This window comes from Geotrypetes seraphini, chromosome 1 (assembly GCF_902459505.1).
Source record: "Geotrypetes seraphini chromosome 1, aGeoSer1.1, whole genome shotgun sequence".
Lineage (NCBI taxonomy): Eukaryota > Metazoa > Chordata > Amphibia > Gymnophiona > Dermophiidae > Geotrypetes > Geotrypetes seraphini.
The window spans coordinates 536367842-536388098 of NC_047084.1; the positions used below are offsets into that span (position 1 = coordinate 536367842).

Consider the following 20257-nt stretch of genomic DNA (forward strand, 5'->3'; position numbering starts at 1 on the left):
TTTATCAGTGATAAAGGTCTGTAATTAGAGATGTATCTTGGGTCTTTATCCGGTTTAGGAAGTACGATAATGTTTGCTTCAGTGAAAGTGCCAGAGGCTCTTCCCGAAGTGATGAGGTGTTCGATAAATTGAAGATATGGTGGTAATAGAACATCTTGAAATTCTTTATAAAATTCTACGGTCAAGCCGTCGGGACCTGGTGCTTTTCTGAGAGACATGGAGTTGAGAATCAAGAAGATCTCGGAGATTAAGATAGGTGAATCTAATGAAGAGTTATCGTTGTCTCCTAAACTTGGGTGAGTAAGGGTGTCCAAGAATTTGGGTGTAATGCTGGGACAAGAGGTAGGTAGGCCAGAGGTGTATAAGGCTTCATAGAAATCTTTAAAAGCCTGGGAGATATCCACAGAGTCTGTTATTGAAGTTCCATCTTCCAGAATGATATTGGTGATATTAGACTTGTCAGCCCGTTTTTTTAAATAAGTGGCCAAAAGATGACCACCTTTGTTGTTTTCCGAGTAGTATGTGGTAGATTGCTTAAACACCTCTTGGGCGGCTTGTTTACGTAAGATTGAGTTGTAGAGAAACCGGAGTTTATTTAAATTTACTAGATTATCTATGTTAGTAGGGTCATGCTGGTGTCTAGACTCCATAGCCCTGATATCAGACTCATATCGGAGTATTTCTTCTTTTTGTGTTTTATGTTGATGAGCTGTATAAGATATTATAACACCTCTTATTGACGCCTTGAAGGCGTCCCAGCAGATAGGCCAGGATGTGTGTTCCGGTGAGTTAAATACAAAATACTCTTTGATAGCTTCTCTGACCGTGTCTTTAAGCTTTTGATCCTGAAGCAGGGAGGAGTTGAAACGCCATTGCTTTTGTTGACATAACTGCTTAGGAAAGGTGAGTTTCATTGCTATCGAGGCATGGTCAGAAACTGTTATTGGAGAAATGGTGGATTCGGTGACCGAGGCACATAAAGAGTTACTTATTAAAAAGAAGTCGATGCGAGAGTATGTGAGATGAGGATTGGAGAAAAAAGTAAATGCTTCTTCAGTTTTATGCATACAGCGCCAGATGTCAGTGAGGTGCAGTATTTGAATGAGGTCATGTAACGCAAACCAGGATCTGGACTTCTTGTATGAGCATTTTGATTTCCTGTCCATTGAGGGGTCCAAAATCATGTTGAAGTCACCACCCAATATGAGCTGGGAGTCAGGATCTGAAAGTACAGAAGAAGCCAGGGAGCGGAAAAAATCAGGGCAGTCTGAATTAGGTCCGTATACGTTAAGTACTGTGATAGTTTGGCCTGCATACTGTAATATGACTTTTATCCATCTGCCATCTAGGTCGGAGGTGTGGGAGGTTATCACCAGCCCTGGTTTTTTTCTAATCAAAGTCATCACCCCGCCTTTTTTATCTATGGCAGCGGAAAAGTAAGCAGGTAGAGACCAAGGGAGACGTATTTTGCTGGAGGCAGATTGATTTAGATGAGTTTCTTGTATCATTATGATATCTGGGTTGTTATGATCCAGATGCGTCAAGATCTTTTTCAGCTTAATTTGATTGTTAAGACCCTTTGCATTCAGAGATATGATGTTAAGTGACATATCTATATGTGAGAAAAGATACTCTAAACTCAGCCCTGAAAGAAGTATACCACCTCATCAATGAAAGAGCGAGTGTAGTCCTAGAAAATTTCAGTATTAAGCCAAAACACAATATATGAGAAAGCAACATAATGATAAAAACATTTGATAACTCATGAACAGGCATAGGAGTAACTGGCAAGATAGCCAATAGGAAACCTATGAGTGCAGCAGAGAGGCTAGAACAGCAGGAGAGAAATACAGAAACCCCTTAATAAACAGTATGTGAACATGGTTCAAACATAACATTAGCCACCATTCAAGAATAACATTAGTGGAAAAGAAAAACAAACAACAGCTCATAGACATATTTGACTATGGTGCTCAGATCAGTCAGGCATATGGGATATGATCATTACCCACAGAAAGGTGTCTGGATAAGTGATGCAGAGTCAGACTTGATGAATTGGAGTTGGAGACTGCTGTTCAATAAACGCCGCAAGCTCCTCTGGTGAGGTAAAATCCTTGGTTTGGTTGTGTAGTGTGACTCTCATACGGGCAGGATACATCATTCCAAACTTAGCTGACAGTTGTTTGAGCTGAGGCCTGTATGAGAGCAGTTGCTTGCGACGGAGAGCAGTGGATTTGTTCAGGTCAGGAACAAAAAGCAGGGTAGCATCTTCATGTTTCACCGGTGAGCGAATTTTAGCACGTTGCATAATCTCAAGAACGTGTTGGTACCGGAGAGATTTGAAGACAACCGGTCTGGGAAATCGATCGTTTGCATTGCGGTATGAGGGGACTCGATGTGCACGCTCGATTTCAAAGTCGTGGGTGAAAGTGATGTCAAGTAGTTTAGGTATGAGATCTTCCAGGTGTTTAATTAAGTCACGATCATGTGGCCCTTCCTTCAGGCCCAAAATGCGTATATTGCATCTGCGTGAGTGATTCCCGCTGTCTTCCAGTTCTTTCTCGAGTGTGGAGATTCTGTTCATTTGTTTGTGCAGTTCAGATACCGAAACGGAGGTCGCGGCCATTTTTTCTTCGAGCGTGGTGACACGTGTTTGCAGCGCGAAGAAGTCTGCCGATAAGGTCGTGAGTTTATCGTTAATCTCATCAGTGGTGGTTTTGGTGTCAGTGACTATTTCTTTTAGTACCTTTAATTCGGCCAGGATTTCTTTGGTGCTATTGTTGTCTCCGTCCGATACCGGAAGTGGAACCTTCGAGGGTGAAGGCAGATCGGGCTTGTGTCTCTTTCCCATTTTTTTATCAGCCATGCTGTCCCGATCGGCAAAGTCGCCTGATAGATGTGAGCAAGACTATTTATTTGATCGATATCGATCAATTATTCGATCGCTTGAGCGCTGTTGAGGGTATGGTGGGAGCGATTCTATCAATCGAGGCAGGAGCTCTGTAATCAAGCTGCCATTCGTCGCGGGCTCAGCAGCGCCCCCTAGAAAGAGCAATCTAACAGCCAGGACAACTAACATCGGTGTGCAAGAAATGAAAAAATGCAATCTACTTACAATCCAAGAGTAAGTTAAACAATAAGAGCATATCAGATGGCAGCACCACAAGCATGGAAGTTTTGGCCTCCAAGTTATAGTTGGACAGAGGAGCAGTGGACTCTGCAGTGGACACTGATTCAATCACAATCGCCACAAAGGACTCAGAATGGTTGTAGACCGAGGTTCAGAAGGATATCACAATAATGTGCATGGATATCAGAAACAATTGCTAACTTTAGAATGGAGGTGGTCACATTTAAATCTCTGATGGAGGAGCTAAAGGGAAGATCATTAGATGGATAATGACCTTGAAGAAAAGGAGCAAGATGACGACCCAGATCTCCCAAAGTATGAAAGAGTGAGAGCTATGTTGTGCTGGGCTGGTTTCAGGCCCCAGCACAGCATGGAGTTACTACTCACACTAAGAACATAAGAACAGCCGCTGCTGGGTCAGACCAGTGGTCCATTGCGCCCAGCAGTACGCTCACGCGGCAGCCCCCAGGTCAAAGCTCACGCTCACGCCCCAGCCCCTAACCGAGACCAGCCCTACCTGTGTTTGTTCCGATTCATCAGGAACTTGTCCAACCTTGTCTTGAATCCCTGGAGGGTGTTTTCCCTTATAACAGACTCCGGAAGAGCATTCTCTATCACTCTCTGGGTGAAGAAGAACTTCCTTACGTTTGTACGGAATCTATCCCCTTTTAACTTGAGAGAGCGCTCTCTCGTTCTCTCTACCTTGGAGAGGGTGAACAACCTGTCTTTATCTACTAAGTCTATTCCCTTCATTATCTTGAACGTTTCGATCATGTCCCCTCTCACAAAAATCCTAACCACAAAAATCAAACAGATGCTCAGTAAGGGGCATCAATCAATCCTCCTACAGTTTGACATATCAGCTGCATTTGATTCCGTTGATCACAAGCTCCTACTGAATAAACTCAATGAACTAGGTCTGACCGGAACCATCCTCAACTGGTTCAAAGAGTTCTTGACAAACAGAGAATACATGTATGAGAAGATGGCACCTTCTCCCAAAGCTGAAAAGCAGTCTGTAGAGTACCTCAAGGGTCCCCACTCTCACTGGTGCTCTTCAACATATTCATGAGCACTCTGGTTAACCTCACCTTCCCCAGTGGCAAATGTCTGCTATCCTAGGCAAAAAGAAATTATGTACTTACCCTAGTAAGCTCTTTTCCAGTAGATAGGTGAGACATTCTAGACCAGTGTTTCTTAACCTTTTCAAGCCAAGTACCCCTGCCCAAACTCCGCCCCTGACCTGCCTAAACTCCACCCCTGACTCCACCCCCTAATAATAGTACTAATTGTAATGCAATTTCTTCCATCCATTTTTCAAATACACCCAATATAATCTTATTAATACAAAATGGTAACCACAAAATTATAAAAAAACACAAAGCACACAATATGCAGAGAAAATGTTAATTATCATTTATATTCAGGGGTTTTTCAAAGAGGTCAAGGCAGATGACTTTAAAATATGCAATGTCACCTCAGTAACAACTATAGAAAAATAGACAAATACAGTGCAAAATATAGACAGTGGATATAAATTCTCAAAACTGGCACATTTTGATCACTAAATTTAAAATAAAATCATTTTTCCTGCCTTTGTTGTCTGGTGATTTCATGAGTCTCTGGTTGCAATTCCTTCTGACTGTGCATCCAATATTTCTTTCTTTCTTTCTGCCTCCTGCATTCTTCCTCTCCTCCAGACCTCATTCCATTCCCCAACCAACATTTCTCTCTGTCCCTCCATGAGTCCAACTTTTCTTCCTCTCTCATCCCCTAGATGATTTTTCACCACTGCCAACCAGCCCCATGCCCATTTCTCCTTCTATCACCTCTCCAACACCATGCCACATCTCTCCCTCCATCATTATATCAACGTTCCTTCCCCTTGCATACCCTTCAAGCTATCCCTCTGTTCCCTCTCCAACACCATATCAAACATTTCTCCCTCTCATCCTTCTATTTCCCATGCATATCTACCTCACTCCTCTCCAAGCCCAATTTTCCTCTTCCTTTCCGCATGTGCACCATCTCTTTCCTACTCACTCACACACTCAGGCCCAACAATTGTCCCTTTCTATTCCCTCACTGCTTCCTATGTCCCAGTTAGTGCCCCCTTCCTTCCTCCCTTCTGTGTCCTGAGTTCATGCCCCTCCCCCTCACTGCCTTCCAGTCTTTGTCCCACCCCCTTCCTCCCTTTCTCGAAGCCGACCCACGCCAAAGCCTGCTTGCCCCCAAGCCGAATCGCTGCCGATTCCTCCTCCCCCCGGTCGCCACCGCCAGCTCCATTTAATTATTCCCCACTGCCGCCGCAATTCTAGGAAGGGAAGGGCCAGGCGCATGCAGCAATTGCACACTGTCGGCCCACAAGTCTTCCCCCCGACATCAATTTTGACATCGGAGAGAAGGTCCAGGCCAGCCAAGCAGAAATTGTTAGGAATTATCAGGAAAGGAAGGAAAACAAAGATGAAAACGTTATAATGCCCTTGTATCACTCTATGGTACAGCTGCACTTTGCATATTGTGTGCAATTTGGTTGCCATATCTCAAAAAAGATATAGTGGAATTAGAAAAAGTACAAAGCGCAACAAAAATTATAAAAGAGATGGGACAACTTCCTTATGAGAAAAGGGGCTAGGGCTCTTCAGTTTGGAGAAGAGAAGCTCAGGGGTGATATCATAAGAGGTCTATAAAATACTGAGTGGAGTGAAAATGTTAGATGTGAATTAGAGAATGACATGGTGGTTGTTACCCGCGGCTATGGGGATAAGGCCATTCACTGCCCCATGGAGCAATGAATGGCCTTGTCTCCGCAGTTAAGGTCACCGATCGCGCTCCCTCCCTCCTTACTAACGATAGCCACCGCCGCCGCCCCATCTGAGCATCTCCCTTTCTCCCTCCCTTCCCCTCACCTTCGTAGTGAGCGATTTCTAAATTTCCTTTCTATGAGCAGCCAGAGCATTGAAGTCGCTTGTGGCTGCCGTAAAGGTCGTCTCCGACGCAACCGGAAATCGAAAGTTGCGTCAGAGACGACCTTTCCTGCAGCCACATGTGACTTCAATGCTCCGGCTGCTCGTAGAAAGGAAATTTAGAAATCATCCACCACGAAGGTAAGGGGAAGGGAAAGAGAAAGGGAGGAAAGGTAGGGTAGAGAGGAACAGACGCTGAAGGGAACTGGGGAAGGGAGAGAGGGAGGGAGGATTGGTGGGGTGGAAAGGAACAGATCCTGGAGAGAACTGGGGAAGGTGGGGTGGGGAGGAACAGACGCTGAAGGGAACTGGGGTGGAGAGGAATAGACACTGAAGGGAAATGGGGAAGAAAGAGTGGGGAGAAGACGCTGAAGGAAAATGGGGAAGCGAGAGATTCCAGACTATAGGGGGAAGAAGATGGGTGCCAGACCAATTGGGGGGTGGAGGGAGAGATGGAAGGGAGAGGCATAGTAACAGAGCATATGGAAGAGGCAGAGAGAAGGACGACAGTGGATAGAAGAAAATGAATGAGGAGAAGATGAGGAAAGCAGAAACCGGACAACAAAGTTAGAAAAAAATTTCTATTTATTTTCTTTTTTTTTGCTTTAAGATAAAGTAGTATATTAGTTGTGTTGATAAACATTTATAAATAAAGACTAGTTCTAAACATAAAGCATGTGTGATTTTTATTTGTGTTGGGGGTAATTTAAAGGAAAAAAAAAATTCTTCACTGCCTTGGGTGAAGATTTCCAACAACCATTTAGGGACAAAGGTCAGTTCAACCAATAAACCGATTAGTATAATGTTCTCTACTGTTTTACAGTCTAAGCTAAATAAAGCCATAACTAGTTGCTCCCATAGGCCTTCCAACCCAGGAAAGAATGACAGTAACCCACCTGAGTGGTCTTTCCTGATCCAGTTTCTCCCACGATCAAAACCACCTTATTGTCCTTAATAATCTTTACAATGTCTTCTTGCTTTTCAAACACAGGCAGAGATTGTCGAAAGAAATCAAACTCTGAGCCTCCTCTTTTCACAGGAACCTGAGGGATGCCATTATTAAGTCGCCCACTCGTCTTGCTCATTTCTCTGTTTTCTATGAAAAAGTTATTAATAGTTTCAAATTATTAAGAAGCTTATAAGTCCTGGTTTTATTATAAGCTACATACCACCTCTCTAACCAAAAACCTACTCCTCCAAAATGAAGTGCCCTCTGAATGAACTAAAGGTAGTGATAAAGCAAAGCTTGTTCAGTGAATATTGAAAGAGTATTTGGGAAAACAATTTCACTCAGAAATAGCACTGGTATATTAACATATGTGCTCAGAATGCACACTTCACCAACAAAGCAAACTGGCACAGAAAAATCAATCATAATGCACAAAAGCATCTAATCTGACATGTTTTGGTTATACAGTATTGTTATCCTATTTCCAGAATGCGAGGGAAAAAAAACCCCACTGGTAGAGTCCTCTAGGCTTGTCTCTCAGTATGTTTTTGTCTTCAAAACAACAGAAGATCACTGTAAAATTAATTGTTTGGACAGAAAAAAAAAATCATTACTGAAGAGAAAAAAAAAGTATCATTGAGATAGTACGGTATGTGAGAATGCAGTCAACAAAATCAGACTAAAAGCTCATCTTAGCCACTTTGAGGGTAATTTCTTAACCATCTTAATGGATTAAAGGAGTAGCCTACTGGTTAGAGCAGGAGTTCTAAATCCAATCCTTGGGACACACCTAGCCACTCACGTTTCAGCATATCCAAAATGCATATGCATGAGACAGATCTGAATGCACTACCTCCACTATATGTAACTTTATGTCATATATATTCATGGTGAGTATCCTGAAAATCTAACTGGCTAAGTATGACCTGCAAACTGAGTTCAGAACCCCTAGGTCAGAGTAATGGGCCAAAAATCAGAGCCCATACTGCTCTTTCTGATCTTGAGAAAATCACTTAGGGGCCCTTTCACTAAAGTTTAGTGTGTGCTAGCGCATCCTAAATTCTGCTCATTCTATTTTATACCTAGGGGCACTTAGCATACATTAAGCTTCAGTATAAGGGCCCCTTAACCCTCCATTGCTACAGATATAAACAGATTGTTAGCTTTTGTTAAGAAGGAAATATGTAGTGCAGTGTTCTTCAACCTTTTTACACCTATGGACCTGCGGAAATAAAATAATTATTTTGTGGACCGGCACCAATCCGCAGACGCCGCCCATCTCTGCCCCAGACCACGCCCCCATAATGGCACTAGTTGTAACACTATTTTTCCATTCATTTTTCATATATATACACACACAATATAATCTTATATTAACAACACATAATGGTTAACCATGAAATTAAAATATACAAAGCCCACTGTATGCTTCTCAACATTCATTCCTACCAGAACACAGATAATCCCTATGCAAATAGGGGACCAAAAACCTAAAAGTACTAATATATACAAACAAAACCTAAGATGCAAGACTCTGCATGTAGTACAACCCCAGAGAAAAAGAAACAAATGCATTTCTTCTTGAACAGTGCAAAATATAGACAGCAGATGAAAATTCTCAAAATTGACACAATTCAATCACTAAATTGAAAATAAAATCATTCGATTCCGGAACTTGGAGCCTAAGAGGATGGCTGGTTAACTGCCGAGTTCCCTCTCATAAGCAATATTTATTTGTTTTAATTAACAGATATTTCTTCAATTTAATTCAAAATAGCAGGAATGTCCTCAAATAAGCAAAAGATACCAGAATCTCACGCTAAATCAACAGGAAAAACCAAAAGACTAAAGGAGGATCTGCAGTCTTCCAGTGAAATTCCTCTTCCTATGGATGCCCTGGACTTAATTGAGGTATTGGAGGAAATAAGGAAAGTTAATATGAATATGATATAAATGAAACAAGAGTTGAATATGATGAACAGCAAATTTGATATATTAACTAGCAAAATGGAAAAGTTGGAAAATAGAATTTAAAAAATTGAACATGTTCAACAAAGTAATAAAGAAGATCATAATAAACTATTTGAATTAAATAAAAGAATAATTGACTTGGAGAATAGATCTAGAAATCAAAATTTAAGAATGGTTGGTTTAAAGGAAGGAATTGAGGGGAAAGACATGATTGGATTTTTAGAAGAAATAATACCAAAAATTATTCCACTTAAAATAAAAGGATCATTAGCTATTGAAAAAGCACATAGAATTGGTGTGAGGAAAAATCAAGATAAAGATAAGCCAAGAACTGTTATTTTTAAAGTAGTTAAATTCCAACATGTATTGGAGATTTTGAAAGCAGCAAAAGAAATAAAAGATGTGTCATATAAAGATTCCAAGCTTATATTCTTTCAAGATTTTGCAAAGGAGACTGTTCAAATTAGGAAGCAGTTTTTACAATATAGACAACCACTGAAAGAAATGGGTGCTAAGTATGGACTTTATTACCCTGCGCTAATGAGAGTCACTTATAAAGAAAAATTTTATCAATTTAAGGATCCAGGGAAACTTAAAACAGTTTTTATCATCACAAGAAGTACCCATGAACTAAAAATTATTTATGATAGAGAAATAAAATGTTAGGTAATGGGTAGGGAATTTTAAATTTTCCTTGAATAGTGTGCATGAAAGTTTGAAACTAAATGAATTATAAAAAAATTTTTTTTTTCATATACATTAATTGGTTATAAGATGGCTGCTGAAACTGAAGGATTAACTGTATTAGAATGAATAGAACTGTTTCAAAATAACTTGAAATAGATTATAATACAGAATGGGAAAAGCAGATGGAAACAGAGAATTTTCAGTCATTCTTATGAACCCAACATCAAAAGAATTCTAAGAGGGAGAGGGGGTGGAGTTGTAAGTGAGGCTTCAAGATTATAGTCTCAGATAAATATCCAGGAACTTTCCTAGTGCTAAAGATGTTGTTTCAGAGGGAAAGCTCAGGATATCTAAGATAGGAGATTCAGCATCAGATCTTTGGAGCACTTCCCCTCCCCATCTGAATCAGAAGAGGGTTCTAAGAATCGGAATTTTACATTAGAGATCTGGAACATTGTTTGGTCTCCTGCTACTTACATGATTTTTGATACTTGGAAATAAGATTTGAGTGCTGTTAGAGGCCAGTATTCTGTGGACCGTCATTGGGGAGTTGTACTTACGGTTGCGTCATTGTCAAGAAAGGAGGGGTAGAGCGGGTCTGAAGAGGAGAAACAACGGTGGAGAGCTGGGCGCAGGTCTGACTAAATATTATAATCAAAGCGGAAAAGCAGGGACGCTGAATGAAGGAAGTGGACTAAATCGGCAGCGAGGTAAACTGTTTGCGTCTCAGCACAAGGTCTGAACAGAACGGGACTTGTTATTCAGTTTTGTTTGTTTTTTTGGTTTTTTTGAGTCTACAGCGCATGGTGATGATTTGGACACTGATCCGCTCCCTCGCTTCTGTACTATGACTTTGCCTTTATAATACTCAGTGAGTTCAAATGTGGAACGTTTTAATGACTTAAAAAAAATTTAAAAAAAACTACAATTTAAGACTCATATGAATGAAAGCTGGAAAAATAAAATGGAAAATGAAACTGTTTAATGTAAAGCTCACTGAAATTATCTTCAAACATTGCTCAAAGTGTGTGGAAATTGGATACTAAAAGATGGATATTAATTGATTAACACTTTCTGGGCTGTACAGTGTAACAGAAGAGTACAACTTGATATATCCCACATATTGGTTTGGAATTCTGACTGAAACCTAAGGAATGAGAATTTTCATGACTCAATATTTGAGAATGGAACAGTCCTTGGTTTGTTCATATGATTCAAAAAGTGACTCTGTGCTAAAAGCTATGATTTGTTTTGAAAGACTGGAGAGATGAAGATTGTATGCTATAATAGTTTAAATGGTATATAATATATTCAAATTAGAGTGTATTGGGCAAGATTACAATATATATATATATATATAAAAATAAAAAAAGGGGGGGAAGAATCAGTATTGGTAAAAGATATGTTACAGTTTTTTATGCTTTTTGTCACTGAGTTTTAAATATTAAATTATTCAGTTATATGGGGTAGAGATACGCAGTAGAATATGATATATGGTTGGGAGATATTTAATGAGATTATATAGTCTTTTAAAATGTGTGGTTGGAATAAGAGATATTTTAAAAGAAGAAATAGTAATACAAAATGCTTATGGGTGAGGAGAGTGGGTTTGCTGGGTTGTCCTTATGACTTCAAGTTATCGCAATATGCATGGAGGAGGGATAAGGGTGGGAATAGGGGAGGGTTTTTGTGTATTATGCATAGATTTTATAAAATTTTAAGAGAGGGAAGGGAATTGTGTAATGATAAATTAAGGGAAATGTTCAGAAAAAGGGAATATTATAATAATTTGAAATTTATGTTGGGAAAGATTTATGACAGTGATAAATATTTAAATGGAACTTAAAATACTTTCACTAAATGTCAACGGTTTAAACCATCCAATTAAGAAGAAGAAAACACTTTTATTCTTGAAAGATCAAGGTGTTGATATATGTTTCATTCAAGAGACTCATCTGTCAGCAGTAGAGTCTCAAAAGCTAAAAGGTGGTTGGATTAAGCAAGTTTTTTATGCCCCAGCTGTCAAGAAGAAAGCAGGTGTTGCAATACTGGTAAATAAAAGATGTAATGCAAATTTTAACCTAATCACTGCTGACCCATTGGGAAGGTGGGTGCATGTGGAAATGGTTCTGGGAAATATTTCCATGGCGCTTTTCAATATATACGCACCTAATTCTAATCAATTTGAATATTTTAAATCTTTACAACAAATATTATTACCACTGGCTGCTTCTAATCTAGTTGTGGCTGGGGATTTCAATGCTGTTGTAGATCCTATTATGGATAAAAAACCTAGTAGAGTAATGAAATCATTAGGGCTAGATAATTTGATACAAAACTGTGATCTGAAAGATATATGGCGAATCTTTCATTTTAATGATCAGGAATTTTCATTTTGTTCCCATGTTCATAAGTCTTTTTCAAGGATTGATTATATATTTGTTTCTAGTACATTAGTTCAACAAGTAACACAAGCCTCCATAGATCCAATTATTTTGTCTGATCATGGTGGGGTGTGGATTAAAATAAAGATAATTGATAAGGAGGATAATAGACCAATCTGGAGATTTGATAATACACTGCTGGTGGAACCAAATTTTATTGAGGAAATGCAAGTGAAAATAAATGAATATTTTCAAATTAATAATACGAAAGATATCTCTATAGAAACATTATGGGATGCTTTTAAGGCAACTATGAGAGGCCAAATTATTTCTTTTTCGGCATATCTTAAAAACCAAATTAAAAAACAATTTTATAATTTGGAACAGGAAATAAAGATATTAGAGTCAAAATTAATTGAGAAATGGGAACATTCTGTATTACAAGATCTCATGAAAGCGAAAGGGAAATATAATGAAATTTCCTCTAAGTTGATTAGAAAAGATTTATTCTCTCAACAAGCAGTGTATTATGGAAATTCAAATAAGACGGGAAGAATGTTAGCAAATTATCTAAAAGCAAAAAAACGGAAAACAAAGATAGTAATGATTAAAGATGAAAGGGGGAATTCTTATTCTCAAACTGGAATGATTTTAAAACAATTTTTAAATTTTTATAAAAACTTATATTCTTCTGAGACTTATTTAGATAAAGAAAAGGATGGTTTGAGATTTTTAAAATTAATTAAGGGACTGAAAATTCCTGAGCAAGTAAAAGAAAGTTTAGATAAGCCAATATCATTAAACGAATTGCAAGCAGCACTGAAGTCCCTTAGAGTTGGATCCGCTCCAGGTGGAGATGGTTATTCTGTGGAGTTTTATAAATCATTTCAAATTACCCTGTTGCCATTTTTATTAAATTTGTATCAGACTCAACTTAATAAAGGTTGCATTATGGGTACCATGGCTGAATCATTAACTATAGTTTTGCCAAAGCCAAATAAAGATCCCACACTGGTGTCAAATTACAGGCCTATTTCGTTAATTAATGTTGATGGGAAAATTTTAGCTAAGATTTTGGCTATACGTTTGGCTAAAGCTCTCCCTTTCATTATTGGTATGCACCAAACAGGATTCGTTGCTCAAAGACATTCTTCTAACAACACTAGGCTTGCACTACATATGTTGAATTTATCCAAAGCTTTAATAGATCCAGTTTTTTCTGTATCACTTGATGCAGAAAAGGCTTTTGATCGTGTTGAATGGACCTTTATGTATCAAGCGATGGAGTGGTTCGGTATTGGCTCAGGTTTTATACAAATGGTTCAAGCATTGTATAGCTCCCCCATTGCTAAATTATATATTAATAATAATTTTTCAGAAGGTTTTAAATTGCAAAGGGGGGTTAGACAAGGTTGTCCCTTATCTCCTTTGCTTTTTGATATTGTTTTGGAACCCTTGTTATTAGTCATTCAGCAAACAGAGGAGATTCAGGGTATTCCTCATAAAGATCGGGAATATAAGATCTCGGCTTATGCGGATGATATATTGCTCTATTTGAGAAATCCTGAGAAAACCATTCCTTGCTTACTTGAATTAATTGAGAATTTTGGAAAATTTTCAGGATATAAAATAAATTGGAATAAATCAGAAATTCTTCCACTCAATGTTCATTGTACAAAAGGATTGTTTGATTCATTTCCCTTTCTTTGGAAGGAGGAGGGAATAAAGTATTTAAGTATTTGGATTAAAAAAACATTGGACGAAACAATGAAAATAAATGAAAAATCATTATTACAGAAGGTTATGGAGATGTGTGAGCAATGGAATCCTTTACATCTTTCATGGTGGGGGAAGAGTCCAAACTATTAAAATGATGATTTTACCTGTGATTTGCTATCAGATGGGAATGTTGCCGGTTTATTTTCAAGGGTCCTTTTATAAAAAATTAAATAGTATTCTTTTAAAATTTATTTGGCTGGGTAAAACTCCTAGAGTGGCTCTGGTATCCTTACAAAGACCAATTTCAGAGGGAGGGGTAAATTTTCCAAATTTCTATAGGTATCATCAAGCCTATATTTTGCGCCATGGTATGTATTGGGTCCTCCCAGAACTCATGGAAACACTCCCTGATTGGTTATGGGTAGAATGGCAACTCATGTCTCCGTTGCGTTTATGCCAGGTACTCAGTATCAAAATGCCTAGTTACAGTAAAGATAATATCATACTAGTAGACACATGGAAAACGTTGCGATATGTAAGCAATTTAACATCTATTCCAATTCATAAATCTACAAAACAGTCTATATGGGTTAACTCCAAGATCCAAATTGACGGGGAGAGACTAGTCTAGAAGCATTGGATGATAGCAGGAATACGAATATTGGATGACGTTATTTCTAATGGTACCATGCTTGAATTTTCACAGTTGCAAAACAAATTTGGTCTTAATAAATCAGAAAATTTTAGATGGATGCAACTGAAGCATGCCATTCAGGCGGGGTTCCCTGATTGGAAAAACCTTAATAAACATCACAGTTTGGAATTTCTATGTTTTCAGACAGACTTCTTGGGTCACCAGGCCGCCCAGTGGTATAAAGTGTTAGGCGGATTTAATAAAAAGAAATTAAAAAATGGTTTAAGAGATATTTGGAGCATTGAGATTAAGCATGAAATTACTGCATCTCAATGGCCACGAATTTGGTCTTGGAGGATGAAATGTACGGTGTCAGCATCTATGAGACAAACTTGGTTCTTTCTGTTACATAGAGCGTTATGGACCCCCGTTAGGTTACAAAAATTAGATAGTTCTTTGTCTAATAGATGTTGGCATTGTAATTTGGAAGCAGGAACTTTAGATCATTTATTGTTTCATTGCCCATATATTATGAATTTTTGGAAATCAATTTGGGACCAAATTAATAATTTATTAGATAACCCAGTGGCATTATCCTATGATACTGTGATATTTGGTATGGAAATGAGAGCAAAAAGTCAAATTTCTGCAAATAATAATAAATTACTGCTAATAATGACTGGTGTTGCCATTCAGCAAATTACATACAATTGGAAGGATTGGAGGAGATTGAATTACACCTTTTGGTGGAATTCTTTATGTCACATCTATAAAATGGAAAGATTCATTGCATTGCAAAAAGGATATTTTAAGAAGTTTCAGGATGTGTGGAAACCATTGACAAGATATTGTACAGAGTAACTGGATACGTTTCCCTTAAATTTATCAGTTTAAAAGGAAAGGGTGGGGATTGTGGTATTGATGTGTATTTATATAATTATTAGTTATGTGGTAGGGAGGGATGGGAGGGGGAGGGGTAAGAAGTTATGTAATTAACCAAAGATAGAATGAAAGTGAAATTTGCATTGATTATCTGATTGAATATGTACTTACACTTTATGTAATTTTGAAAATGAATAAAAATTTGGAAAAAAAAAAAAAAAAGAAAATAAAATCATTCCCCCCACCTTTGTTGTCTCCCTCCATGTTTTGGTTTGGTTTTTTACTAGATTTCTCTTTCTCTAATTAAAGACAAATAGTACATGACTAGCTATACTTCTACCTTCCCTATAACTGTTTACAGGGAAAAGGAGGCAATTTTAACAAAAGCTCTATCAGACACACTGAATCAGACAATTTTGCCTAACTCAGTTAATGCTTCATTTTGTGGATGAACATTATGTAACAATGCGATTAAAAATTAAATTAATGTTAGTCCTTATGAATGGGTTATATACCTCACTGCTACCAGCAGGTGGAGACTGAGAACAAACTTGTATATCAGGATAGCTTCCCCTCTTGCAATCCAATCCAGTGTGCCAAATAGCCAAGCAGAACCTAGGAAAGACTTCCAACTAAAAACAGTATAACACACTCCAAACAGGAGTGTAAAAACAACAAACACTGGTAAACTACTGTTGGAACATGTGTAGAACTGAATCCTGGTATAGAAAACATCCCCACAGTTCACCAACTAAGCCAGCTGAGTCATAGCCGCTGTTCTTACTTCTCCCCGGCCCTAGAAAAATACTAGAACCCGCAGAAAAACCCAAAATCTGCACGCGAGCAAAACAAAACCCCGCAATCACCGCACAAAGACAGATAAGGTGGGGGACTATACCAGTCTACAGGATAACAGAAAGAAAATTAGCAGGTAAGAACCTAATTTCTCCTTCTGTATCACCTGGTAGAATGGTATAGTACCAAAGCAATACCCATTAAGGGTGGGACCCCAAAGGGCCAACACCAGAACACGTTCATCAAATACTGCGTCCCAAGCAATAGTCTCCTTGATCCAGCGCGCAATAGTAGCCTTAGAAGCACCATATCCCTTACGAGGACCCGCGAGAAAGACAAAGAGATAATCTGATTTCCTGATCTCCTGGGTCCTCTGCACATAAAAGCGAAGGACCCGACTGACACTAGCTGAAATAAAAGTGCCAGTTAGATGAGAAAAAAACCCACAATATAAATGGCAGTTTTAAAGGGAATTGAATCCTTTAGACCGGCACACCTCAGGATTTTTTTTCCCACTTAGTCAGAACAGACTCCATGGCTCTCAAAGCTGAAGGGCTGACCAACCAGGGGGCCAGGCCACCGGCTCAGGCACCTCTACAAAAATGTGGGGAGATGGAGGAATGTGGGGGGAGGGACCCGCTGAGTTTAACACTCCAAGGTCGGACGGATCCCCAAACAGGACCCATCCAAGCTCTATCTGGCACAAAAGGGGAACCCAGGAGTCCAAAACAAAATTCTAACAGTACTAAGAGGGGAGCCGAATTAGTCTTTCTACCTGCTTTAATGAAGACTGGATTGGATTGCAAAAGGGGAAGCTATCCTGATATACAAGTTTGTTCTCAGTCTCAACCTGCTGGTAGCAGTGAGGTAACCCATTCATAAGAACTATACCAGTCTACCAGGTGATACAGAAATGATTTTATCCACCATGCAAAAAAATCAGCCAGTTAGAAAATAGGGCAGAGGAAAGCTAGCCTAGGATACTATTTAAGCAGTGAGGCTTTAAAGAGCAGGGGTTTTTTTATTCTACACATGCTGTGCATGCTTCATGCTGTGCCTTACCTTCTGGCCTGCTCCCACCTGGCAGTTTTATACCGCCCCCGGTGTTATCTTCAGGACGGCTCCCCTCTTCCTTACTGCCGCAGTGCACAAAGCTGTGGGCAGCGGCTCCTTGCATGTCCCGTGCCTCATCTGGAAGCCTTCCCTCTGACGTTGCGACGTCAGAGAGAAGGCTTCCAGTTCAGGCGCAGGATACGCATAAGAGCCGCTGTCCGCAGCTTTGTGCACTGCAGTAGTAAGGAAGAAGGGAGCCGGCCCGAAGATAACACCGCATTGATCGCAACACGGACAAATGGTTGAAGAACACCGTCTTGGGCCCGATGCACGTGCCAGCCCTGTGGACCAGCAGGAAATTTCTGCGGACCGACACCGATCCACAGACTGGCGGTTGAAGAACACTGATCTAGTATACTTGAATGTAATTCACTGAGTTACAAGGCATGAGTTAATCTAAACAAGATGCCTATGTCAAACTTCCAAAAAAGCATCCATTTTATAAAAGCAACATAGGCATCTTTGTGCCTTTGCAAAATAGGCAACCAGCACCAAACCCAACAGCCTACAAATTTACACCTGCTCCAAAGATGAAGTAACTATGCATATGTTCTCTATGTGTGTATATAGAGTGTTTACTTCAGCTGCACCAAAGCTATGCCTCTGAGAATGCTTAGACAAGGTGGATATCTAAGTCCATGTCATTTCATTAGCATGAGCACTGATAAGACATATATTCAGGTGTGCAGGAAGACTATTTTCTACTATTTTACATGTGGAAACTGTTATATAAAATTATCCCAATTCTGCATGAACTCTAAAGACAAATTTCCAAACATTTTGATTTGCGGACCCCTTTTCAGCATACATAAGATTTAGGAGGCCCAAAGAACTGTCCAACCCAATCTCACTTTCCCCCCTACCTCATTCCCACCACCTCTCCCTGACCAGTATTGCTTTCTTCCCTAGTCAAGCCACTCCCTAAGCCTTGTCCCATCAGCCTCTCAGCCAAGCCTTTCCCATAAGCCTCTTTCAATTTTCTAGTTCTACGGAGGCATACACACACTCACACCAGTCTCTATCCTCCTCTCTTCCCTCTCCACCAAAATCTCTCTCTACCTTTCAATCCCTCTCAAGCCCTTTTTACTAGTTTCACAAGCTCTCCTCAACCTCGTTATTTTCTCCCTCTTAGTTGTCAACCCACCAAAATTTTCTTCTCTCTAACATTTTTTCTTTCCAGTCCTTTCTCCTTGCCCCATTCCACTCTATCAGTTTCTCTCCCTTTTAACTTGCTTTCCAACAGTGAACTATGTCCTTTGTATCCACATGCCTGCAAGTGGAATTTCAAACTAAAGCTCCCTACAGATGTTTCCTTTGAAAATTCTTAAGTCAATGGCAGTAAATGTACTTTATACCTCTAGATTTTGCATATGGGAATATTACACTAATCAGTGGTGATTGTCTTCTCTTCCTCTCCCCACAAAGATTCCTGGCAGTCATTTCTCCACACTGCTATAGCCCTTTCCTGAATTGTCTTGCATCCTGCCGTACTTATACCTGCTCCTAGCTCTACCCCTTCTCTCCTCTCCACAGATTTGAGCTTAACAGATTCTTAGTCCCAGGATGTGAACTTATGCTCTAGAATCTTTATGAGCCACTCTGTTGTGTTTGTTGGCTATCACGAAGGTCCCCAGTCTCATGCAATTCCATAACTGTAGAAAGAGCAACAAAAACAAGTCTTTCTGTAAAATTCTACATTAGAAGTCAACCAGGGACAATGGGCATTCTCTTTTGGCATTCATAAAAGTGTTATTTATTAACCTTAATATTTTGCCCAAAAAAGTACTGGGTAACAAATGCATTATTTTTACATGTCAAGTAGGAAGACTTATGAAATAGAAGCCAATGTGCTTCAGAGATATTCAACAATATAGTTAAATATCAGAGATGCTGGGCTCTATTCTGGTAAATATACACATACATACAACACACACACCCCTATCCCTGATTTACTATAACTACTGTGTTTCCCCAAAAATAAGACACTGTCTTATATTAATTTTGGGCCCAAAAAAGGCACTAGGTCTTATTTTCGGGGCAGGTCTTATTTTTTTCATGTACAATGATCATCTCTTCCTTCCTCTCCTCCACCCCAATTCTTCCTATTTCCTTTCTTTCCCTCATATGTGCATCTTTCTTCCCCTCTCACCCATCCCCTTGTCCAGTATCTTTCTATCCCTCCCATCCCAGATCTCTTGTGCAGCAGAACCCTTGCTTCTATTCCTCCCTCCCATTCCTTGTGCAGAACCCTTGTACCTTCTATCCCTCCCTTCCTCCCATCCCCCCGTGTAGCATCTTTCCATCCCCCCGCCGTGCGCGCACCCCCCCTCCCCCCGCCTCCCGCCGACCCATCTCTCTCTCCCACCCAAACCGTGAGACCGAAATAAATACCTTATAACAAACCGGCAGCAATCTAGATAGGCTGCTTTACGGCTTTCTATCGCCGGGACGTTCCTCTGCTGCGTTGCTGATGACATCATCAGCAATGCGACAGAGGAACGCCTGGAAGATAGAAGGCCACGAAACAGCCTGTCTAGATTGCTGCCAGTTTGTAATAAGGTATTTATTTCGGTCTCCTGGTTCGGATGGGAGGGAAATGGGTTGGTGGGGGGGGGGGGGAAGTGCTGCTGCTGCCGGCAACTAGGGCTTATTTTCAGGCGTAGGGCTTATATTAAGACCTACCCCAAAAATCATGCTAGGGCTCATTTTCAGGGTAGGTCTTATTTTCAGGGAAACACGATAGCAGAAGAGGAATCTACATTTCAATCTGATGTAAGTTTATAAAATATTATTATTATTTTTTTTTTTTTCATTCAATTTTTCTATACCATTCTCCCAGGGGAGTTCAAAACGGTTTACATGAATTTATTCAGGTACTCAAGCATTTTTCCCTGTCTGTCCCGGCGGGCTCACAATCTACCTAATGTACCTGGGGCAATAAAGTACCAAAGTCTGATATTTTCTATTGTTGCTACCCCAAAATATGTAAATAGGTTGGTGTCTCAGCAGTAGTGCTGGACATTGCTG

At 39.7% G+C, this 20257-nt stretch overlaps 1 protein-coding gene across 5 annotated transcripts in view; it reads right to left on the reverse strand.

Annotated features, from left to right (window-relative positions):
* Positions 1–20257, reverse strand: part of YTHDC2 (YTH domain containing 2) — a 217440-nt gene that overhangs the window by 182484 nt on the left and 14699 nt on the right. For all 5 annotated transcript variants that reach the window (XM_033929088.1, XM_033929090.1, XM_033929087.1 and 2 more), the window contains exon 5: positions 6993–7192. In XM_033929088.1, the coding sequence (XP_033784979.1) occupies positions 6993–7192 (200 nt within the window). The remainder of the gene's footprint in view (positions 1–6992; positions 7193–20257) is intronic.